General features: G+C 40.8%; 1 protein-coding gene across 7 annotated transcripts in view; it reads right to left on the bottom strand.

Annotated features, from left to right (window-relative positions):
* Positions 1–313: 313 nt before the first annotated feature.
* The window catches only part of BCAT1 (branched chain amino acid transaminase 1), a 114,402-nt gene continuing 104,331 nt past the window's right edge, over positions 314–10,384 (bottom strand). For all 7 annotated transcript variants that reach the window (XM_069581206.1, XM_069581207.1, XM_069581212.1 and 4 more), the window contains one exon: positions 314–1,803. In XM_069581206.1, coding sequence (XP_069437307.1) covers positions 1,762–1,803 — 42 coding nt within the window. In that variant the 3' untranslated portion in view covers positions 314–1,761. The remainder of the gene's footprint in view (positions 1,804–10,384) is intronic.

The raw sequence follows: 10,384 nt of genomic DNA, 5'->3' as shown, positions 1-10,384 counted from the left end.
GTGGCAAACAAATGACTTCCATTTCTCATAGGAATGTTGAGAATTATTATGTTATGCTGGTTATTATGTGCTACTTGACAGGTTAGAATTACCTTAGGTCATTTCGAGACTACATAAGTGAGGTCACAAGGTTTAGCAAAGGCAAACGCATACCCTTAGAATACTACTTGGTGAACAACGTGCAGGCAGGACAGTCAAAGCATGTCAGACCTGAAAAGAACAGACTCTCCCAAGACTTTAGATTGCCAATTAAGAGCCTCCTAAAAAAGATATTTTTACCATTCCTTTTCATCTTCTACTTTTCTCATTTTCATTTTACCATTCCTATCTAAAAAGACCCTATGGCCAAAAGTCTTGGAAAAGAATCAAAGCCCCATTTGCTATGTGCTGCTAAATGCCTTAAGGAAATTTTTCCAGCACGTCAAACTTTTAGAATTTTTTTCCTTACTCTGAAAAGAGAATGAAATATGATCAGCAAGATGAAAGTTATTAGGACTGAAGGAAACCAAAATAAAATGTCTGAGAGTTGACCTTCCAAGGGTAAATGTTTTCTATCAAGATTTTACTTTCTCCTAGATAAACCAGGATACTACAATTTTAACTCACGGCTCCCAAACAAGGAAAATATCATCCATTATCACTCTCCCTATACCCTAGCCATGTGCTTATCCAATCCCCATTCAACAGGAAAGAGCACCTATAAACCCAGAGTATAAAATCCAGAGTATATTCCTCTTTGCTTTCTACCAAAAAACTAAATATGATTTATTTTGCATTTAACACTTTAACATTTATGTATTTAACATATAACATGTCATTTCCATTTGGTTGGTATGCTATCACCATCTTTTTAGAATTATTACTTTAATTCCAAGACACTCTTCAAATAAATCATTCCTCCAACAAACTACAATCAGAGTATCTCTAATGACTTGGCAGTCCATGGAAAGTAAAGACAACATGAGGTAAATATAGACAAAGTCAGAATCAATCACAAATTCTAATAAAGAGGTTTCATAATATAGAAACAAAGAAGGTACACTTCTATAGAAGCTAAATGTTCATTCATTCCTTACTATGGGCCAGGCTAGGGGATGCAAAGATCTGTAAGGCACAAGACCCTCAGTCCTGTAGTGAAGCCTGCCCACGAATTACAACACAATCTGGAGACAGCAGGGGCGGTCTTGTTGATGTACCAGTGGAGCCTGGTGCAGACTGTGATATCAGGAAGGAGGAGAGCTTTTCCCTAAGATGGACTTAGGGACCTGGAAAGAAATGTAAGGGAAAGAAATCCAGTTTCTCTAAGTTTTGATTTATAAACAACAACACACTTTTCTGAGGATGGAGATGTGGCCCGGGAAATGGTACCTGTGAAATGTACTCAGATCAGCTTTCAAACACAAAGACACTCATTGATTGAGAAGCAGAACATAACATACGCTAAAGAATAAACATCAAAAAAAAAAATCTGAGTGAAGCCCTAAGGGAGGCACTAAGATTATGGAGGAAAACTCTACAATTATATGGCTTCCATAATCAACTCTAGAGAAGGTAAGGAAAACTTCTAGGAGCAAGTTTAGAAACTATCATTGGATGGTTGTGATTCGTCTTCTCTGGCATGAAGAAACAATCGCCCTGGTAACACACATAATATGAACAACGTGATGCACAACTAAAATCAGGTAGCCAAAGACATTTCCCATAACTCAAATGCCACAGTCTGTCCCAAGCGCACACAGATGATATCCTGTTCTTTTCCACTCAGGCTACCGTGATTGTCCAGTCGCTCTCTTCTCTTCCGTACTACAAGAAAAGCAAGAAAGCAGGTTTCAGTGTAAAAGCTAACAGCACAGGAACAGCTTATAAATAAACTTAATGATATAACCAACGCTGAACAAACAGTTCACTTCTGTTTTGTACATTAAAAGTAGGTTCATATTGAAAATAAGACCATGTATAAAGAAACAGTCAAATACCTAGGAAGAATCATAGATTTTATAATTATTGTTGAGCTCAAATTTATAGCTGCTATAGGTTCCTTACACATGCCTTTTCATTGCTATTCTGTATTTAGTTTCTCAGATCATGTCCCGTTTTCACTTGAATCGCCTCTTTAGTACTAATATAACTTCAGTTGAAATGAATACAAAACATTAGAATTCCTAAATTGGAAAGAACATTACAAATCGTCTAGGTTGCAGGGAATGAGCCAAATAAGTGTAGCTCTGGATTTAACTTCAGAGCAGTTCTACTTCTATTGGTTTCGTATACTAGGATTCCAGGAAAGGTCTCTTTTGCAGAAAGTTCTAAGGCTTAAAAAATCAAGTGTGAAGAGCAATAAACAAGTCCCGCTTCTCATTTAAGGACACTAAGGCTCTGTGTCCTTAAAAACTCTGTTTTAAAAATTTTCTTTCATTGAAGTCTAGTTGATTTACAACGTAATGTTAATTTCTGCTATATAAAGTGATTCAGCTATGCATGCATATATATGTATGTGTATATATATACACACACACACACACACACACATACATATACATGTCTATATATACACGTTGTTGTTCAGTTGCTAAGTCATGTTCTACTCTTTGCGACCCCCATTGACTGCAGCACTCCAGCAGGTTTCCCTGCCCTTCACTATCTCCTGGAGCTTGCTCAAACTCATGTCCATTGACATGATGCCATCCGACCATCTCATCCTGTCGCCCTCTTCTACTCACAGTCTTTTCCAGTGAGTTGGTTCTTTGCATCAGGAGGCCAAAGTATTGGAGCTTCAGCTTTAGCCTCAGCCCTTCCTATATATATATACATATTTATTTATATACAAATATATAAACTATATATTCTTTGGAAGGGCCTATATATATATAGGCTTCCCTGGTAGCTTAGCTGGTAAAGAATCTGCTTACATTGTAGGAGACCCTGGTTTGATTCCTGGGTCAAGAAGTTCCTCTAGAGAAGGGATAGGCTACCCACGCCAGTATTCTTGGGCTTTCTGGGTGGCTCAGAAGGTAAAGTATCTGCCTGCAATGCTGGAGACCTGGTTTGATCCTTGGGTTGTGGAAGATCCTCTAGAGGAGGGCATGGCAACCAACTCCAGTATTCTTGTTTGGAAAATCCCATGGACAGAGGAGCCTGGCAGGGTACAATCCACGGGGTCGCAAAGAGTCGGACACGATTGAACAACTAAGCATTGCACAGCACATATATATATATGTAAATATATATATGTTTCCATATTCTTTTCCATTACAGTTTCTCACAGAATACTGCATACATTTACCTGTCCTATACAATGTAGGTTCTGTTTATATATTTTCTACATAGTTTACTTCTGCTAATCCCAACTTCCCAATCCATCCCTCCCCCACTCCCATCCCCCTTGGCAACCATAAGTCTGCTCTCTTCTAGGAAACTCTTAACTACAGCCCAGTTCTGTCTCTGTGCAATGCTATTTCTCCTCCACCACACTGCCCATGTCCTGGGTGCCTCTTAATGGAGCTTTAAAGACTTCAGAGAGCAGAATCTATCACATTGGTGAAAGTACTAGAAGCTAAGAATGGGTCCCCCTACAACCTTCTGGTTTACATGAAAAGGGGAATGAAGGAAGCCAGTGTCACTAAGTGACTTACTTAATCCACATCAGAAAGTGTCGCCTACAGAGTATGGCTTCCCACTGTTCACACTGTTGATTTCATAATGAATGCCAGACAAAACATTCCCAAATTCTGCCTGATTTATATATAGAGAGAAATACACGTTTTATTTTCCCTATTTGAATTTCCATTAATACATTAGACACTTTAGCCATTAATAATAATTGAGTACCAGCCTACTGATACTTTGTATGCTAAGTGGGTTTCCACATCTCCTATTGGGTATGTGTGTGCTTGCATACTAAGTCGCCTCAGTTGTGTCCAACTCTTTGTGACCCTATGGACTGTAGCCTGCCAGGTTCCTCTGTCCTTGGGATTCTCCAGGCAAGAATACTGGGGTGGGTTGCCATTCCTTCTCTTCCGGAACCAGGAATCAAACCCGCATCTCTTGTGTCTCCTGTACTGGCAGCTGGGTTCTTTACCACTAGCGCCATCTGGGAAGCCCTACTGACATTTTAGCAGATCTACCAACTTATGCTTCATGACTATAATTTCATCATGAATCTCACCAGTTAAAATGAATTTGCTTTCAGTTACTAATTTTAGTTTTATCAACAGTCACGATCAGTTTTGAATACAATGACAGTCATAGGCCGTGTGATTCTAGGAACCTACAGAATATGTATTAAGGTTTTTCTCTCTTGTCCTGCAACTCATGCTTTCATGTAAAATCATAGCATCTTGAGATGTTATTCAAGGGATGTGATACTACAGCTAATTCATAATATCTAGACCTAGGTGATTATCACCTTTCATTTCAATGATGAATAATGTACTTTAATTTTCCAAGGTGAAATAATTCAAAGTAGAGATAACAGATTTTAGCAGGAATAGCAATATGCTGCCTTTAAAAGGTATCCAGAGAAGGCAGGGAAAGAAACACTTGTCTGCATGGACCAGGCTGTCCTTATACTGCGGTCAGTGCTTTTAATGGGCTTCCCTGGTGGCACAGTGGTAAAAGAATCTGCCTGCCAATGCAGGAGATGAGGGTTTGATCCCTAGGTCGAGAATATCCCCTGGAGGAGGAAATGGCAACTCCAACATTCTTGCCTGGGAAATCCCACGGAGAAGAGCCTGGCAGGCTACAGTCTATAAGGTTGCAAAGAGTCGGACATGACTTAGTGACTAAACAGCAAAAATGCATCCTTAACGCTACCATAGCGACAGCCTTTAATGTTTGCAATGCAGTAAATCAAATCCAGCCTGTGGGATGGTACTTTGAATCCATGTGGAAGGCTCAGTGTGCTGTGCAGAATTTTTCAACTTTTCATCAATTACAACTAGAACACTGAACTAAAACGTGACTAATAATGACAAGCTTATTGCTTGCATTCAATGCACATTTGGCAAATAATTTTACAAGGCTTTTGCTAAAACGTGCCTTTTACATTTGGCAGAAAATTCTAAAACATAAAAGGCCACGCTGCAAGTTAGGCACTTAACTCTCAGAAAAGCCAATAAAAACAGAACCATTGCTGCCCACCAGTTAACACTTCATTCTGGTTGTAGGTCATATTCAATGGCCATGCAAAGCTCTGAGATCCGAAAACAAGGGATGAAGTGTGAATGAGGGAACAAGGAGAGGCTGGGAAGCTGGGCAAGGAACTGCAGCATCAAGGCAATCTAGGATGTTCACCAAGTCTGCAAACACACACAGAATAGCTCAGGACTTCTCCAGGGAAAGAACAGTTATTTTTTCTCACAAAGCTGCAGCCACTGGTGGGAAAAGAGATTTTAAAAATTCTATCTGGTGATGGGCTATCAATACAGATCACGCTTTGATCCCACTCATCTTCCCTTATTTTAAACTACTAAAGATGTTGATCTCTGGGTCTTGACAATCACTCCTCCCACTTTCTGAAATGGCAAAAGCAGCACTGCTAGTTACTCAAACATGCTACCCCGATATTTACAACCTGGGCTGCAGCTTTTACCCGATCTTGACAGCAGTTTCGATGTATATCTCACTTTGAAAAAAATCTAAATCAGATTCTCTTAAGTTTTTTTTTTTTCTTTTTGTAAAATAACTTGACATTTTTCTCTCTTCTCAGAATGTGTTAATACACAAGGGCAGCACGTTTCTCTTCTTCAGTACTTGCTTGGTGTGTCGCTCACCCATTCATTTCTTTTTCAGCATTACTGAGGTTCCTGCCTGGCGGTCCAGTGCTTAAGAATCTGCCTTCCAATGGAGGGGACCTGGGTCCAATCCCTGATCAGGGATTTAAGATCCCACAAGCCACAGGGCAACTAAACTCACAAAACACAACTAGCGAAATCCACGTGCTGCAATTACTGAGGCCGTGTGCCACAAGAGAAGCCCGCAGGCACCACAACCAGAGGGAGGCCCTGTGCCACAGTGAAGAGCCATCACAGCCAAAAATGAATTAATTTTAAAAAAATTTTAATTAACAAATTAATTTTAAAAATTGAAGAATATAGTACAAAGAGAAAATATTAGCAGGAGTCAGGGTAAAAAAATTAAAAAAAAAAAAGAGACATTGATAAGTATGTACTATGACACAGACGCTGTGAGAATATTGGAGTTACAAAAAGAGAATAAAATAACACCCACACTCAACCAACCATGGACCAAAGGTAAGTGTGTGACTAATCAGAACATACTTTAAAAGTCCTAAGTGATCATCCAGGGGCTATGGAAAATGGGGAAGAAGCAGCAGTTAAGTGGGTGAATGTATGTTTGTACTACGGAAAGGGGATGTTATTCCAGAGATTTAAAAGATTCTTCAAGGAGATGCATCTTGAAGAAACAACCAACACTTATCAAACAGGCAAACTGTAGAAGATACAGGAAGGCAGGAAGGAAGCAAATAGGGCAGAGCATATTGGAGGACAGAGAAGACCCCCATATGGCAGAAGCAAAGGTGAGTATGATGGTAACAGAAATAGCAAAGAGCAATGGGAAAGTGAGGGATACGGACAGCATGGTGATGTTCTCCAAGTTCAAGCCCGGTTAAGTATGAACACAGAAGTGCTTTTATTTTGTTGTTACATCGCTGCTGCTGCTGCTAAGTCGCTTCAGTTGTGTCCGACTCTGCGTGACCTCATAGACGGCAGCCCACCAGGCTCCGCCGTTCCTGGGGTTCTCCAGGCAAGAACATTGGAGTGGGTTGCCATTTCCTTCTCCAATGCCTGAAAGTGAAAAGTGAAAGTGAAGTCGCTCAGTCGTGTCCGACTCTTCGTGATGCCACAGACTGCAGCCTACCAGGCTCCTCCGTCAATGGGATTTTCCAGGCAAGAGTACTAGAGTGAGTTGCCATTGACAATAAAAACAGCAGCTGTAGTTCTACCACTTAATGAGAGCCTGTCATTTTATTTATTTATTTATTTTAATAAAAAGAAGAAAAAGGGACTTCCCTGTTGGTCCTGTGGTTAAGAATTCACACAATGGTTCAATCCTTGGTCAGGGAACTAAGATCCTACACACCAAGGAGCAACCAAGCCCAGAAGCTTCAACTAGAGGGTCCATGTGCAATGAAAGGAGCCCAAATGACAATGAAGATCCCACGTGCCACAACTAAGACCAAACACAGCCACATAAATAAATATTTTTTTTAAAAAGTCACAAAATCAGTCTGCATTCACTGATTTAAAAAATTGGAAAAGAACTCTAAAACCTTGTCATTTGAAAAGTTTCCCCCCAGGAGGTAATTTGTAGGGCAATAAGACCTAGGGAACTATATGGCTAATTAGCCAAATGGGATGAACACTCAGCCTCAGAGATTCTTGCTCATATACAGAAATATACAAGTTAAATGAAAATCAGATCTGTGGTTAAGAAGGAATTCTCCCCCCAGAGAAAGAATTGGCAAGAATCTTGAGGATTCTTTGGTTGCTACTGCGCTCCTTTTCAATTTCAGAGCACTTGGGAGGAAACATCATGTTTCCATGTAACGTCAAAGAGATCAAATGTAAAACATGGTGCAATTCTATGCTTTTTCCTCAGTAATAACTTAAATTATTTTTCTTGGAGAGAAACAGACAATTTAGTAGCTTGGCTGACAGCATCAATTTGCCATTTTGTAAGAGAATAATTTTGAAACTGTAGGTTTCATGCCCACAGGCACAAAATAATTGAAGAAGAAAAGAGGTGGTCTTAGATTCCAAAGGGATGGTCCTGGGTTACTTAACCATTTGGAGCAGATTTGGTGCTTGGTTTGTGGTTTAATTCAGAATCTCATGTATCCCTGCACTTCCCAGGTGGCTCAGGTGGTAAAGAACTTGCCTGCCAGGAGAAGCAAGAGACAAAGATTCCATCCTTGGGTCAGGAAGATCCCCTTGATGGAGGGCATGGCAATCCACTCCAGTATTCTTGCCTAGGAAACTCCATGGACAGAGGAGCCTGTCAGGCTATAGTCCATGGGGTCGCAAAGAGTTGGACATGACTGATCAGGTGCATGCTTGTATCCCTTTGCTTCTTTGTTCAGTACAGAGCTCTTGAACATATCATTAGTTTTTTAGTGTTATTACCATTACACTTTACTACCTACAGTAAAAAGAAATTACTAACTTCTTAGCCAAGTTATAAAGAGAATACATACAGGTAAGAGAAAAATGTTCTATTTCTCCTTTTCTACTTCATATGTAACTTTTATTTTTAAACCTTTGGATATGGTCTCAAATTTAAATTAAATAAATCTGTCCTTCTATACCAGTTTGCTCTGACTTCTTCAATTTCCTGGTGACTTTTTTCGCTACTCTATTCCCGGGCATCTGAAACAGCCTCTGGCATACAGTGTGTGCTCAATATAATTGTTGAATGAATGAATCAAAACCATTCACTTCTGTCACCTACATTCCTGTGTTCTGTAATCTTACTTCTAAATATGCTCTTTCTCACAGGGAACTCTCCTCAATTTTACATGGCAGCCTGAAAGGGACTGCATTTGGGGGAAAATGGATACATTACAAGTATGGTTGTGTCTCTCTGCAATCTACCTGACACTATCGCAACATTGTTAACTGTCTATACCCCAACATAAAGGCTTCACATATATATACTACCAAGTGTTAAATAGCTAGTGGGAAGTTGCTGTATAACACAGGGAGTCTTCCAGTGAATATTCAGGGTTTCCTTTAGGATTGACTGATATGGGAGCTGAAGCTCCAATACTTTGGCCACCTGATGAGAAAAGCCAACTCATTGGAAAAGACCCTGATGCTGGGAAAGACAGAGGGCAGGAGGAGGGGATGACAGAGGATGAGACGGTTGGATGGCATCACCGACTCAATGGACATGAGTCTGAGCAAATGCCAGGAGACAATGAAGGACAGGGAAGCCTGGTGTGCTGCAGCTCACAGGGTTGCAAAGAGTTGGACACAACTTAGTGACTGAAGAACAACAGGGCGTCCATCCCAGTGCTCTGTGGTGACTTAGAGGGCTGGGGTTGGAGGGAGGAACAAGAGTGAGGGGATAAATATACACACAAACATACACACGCACATACTTATGGCTGATTTGCATTGCTGTATGGCAGAAACCATACACAACTTCGTAAAGCAATTATCCTTCAATAAATAACTAAAAATGCCCTTCTGAGACCTTTTGCAATGGCTTCCCATCTGTCGCAAAGTTGCCTCTGGACTTCTTTTATTCATAATTTAGGGTTTTGGGGCATATATCTGCTTTACTGACTATGCCAAAGCCTTTGACTGTGTGGATCACAAAAAACTGGAAAATTCTGAAAGAGATGGGAATATCAGACCACCTAACCTGCCTCTTGAGAAATCTGTATGCAGGTCAGGAAGCAACAGTTAGAACTGGACATGGAACAACAGACTGGTTCCAAATAGGAAAAGGAGTACGTCAAGGCTGTATATTGTCACCCTGCTTATTTAACTTCTATGCAGAGGACATCATGAGAAACGCTGGACTGGAGGAAACACAAGCTGGAATCAAGACTGCCGGGAGAAATATCAATAACCTCACATATGCAGGTAACACCACCCTTATGGCAGAAAGTGAAGAGGAGCTAAAAAGCCTCTTGATGAAAGTGAAAGAGGAGAGTGAAAAAGTTGGCTTAAAGCTCAACATTCAGAAAACTAAGATCATGGCATCCGGTCCCATCACTTCATGGGAAATAGATGGGGAAAGAGTAGAAACAGTGTCAGACTTTATTTTGGGGGGCTCCAAAATCACTGCAGATGGTGATTGCAGCCATGAAATTAAAAGACGCTTACTCCTTGGAAGAAAAGTTATGACCAACCTAGATAGTATATTCAAAAGCAGAGACATTACTTTGCCGACTAAGGTCCATGTAGTCAAGGCTATGGTTTTTCCTGTGGTCATGTATGGATGTGAGAGTTGGACTGTGAAGAAGACTGAGCGCCAAAGAATTGATGCTTTTGAACTGTGGTGTTGGAGAAGACTCTTGAGAGTCCCTTGGACTGCAAGGAGATCCAACCAATCCATTCTGAAGGAGATCAACCCTGGGATTTCTTTGGAAGGAATGATGCTAAAGCTGAAACTCCAGTACTTGGGCCACCTCATGCAAAGAGTTGACTCATTGGAAAAGACTCTGATGCTGGGAGGGATTGGGGGCAGGAGACGAAGGGGACAACAGAGGATGAGATGGCTGGATGGCATCACTGACTCGATGGACATGAGTCTGAGTGAACTCCGGGAGATGGTGATGGACAGGGAGGCCTGGCATGTTGCGATTCATGGGGTCGCGAAGAGTCGGACACGACTGAGTGACTGAACTGAACTG

This window comes from Ovis canadensis, chromosome 3, assembly GCF_042477335.2.
Source record: "Ovis canadensis isolate MfBH-ARS-UI-01 breed Bighorn chromosome 3, ARS-UI_OviCan_v2, whole genome shotgun sequence".
Classification (NCBI taxonomy): Eukaryota; Metazoa; Chordata; class Mammalia; order Artiodactyla; family Bovidae; genus Ovis; species Ovis canadensis.
Note: the sequence above shows the minus strand (reverse complement) of the source record. Positions and strands in the feature narration are given on the sequence as shown.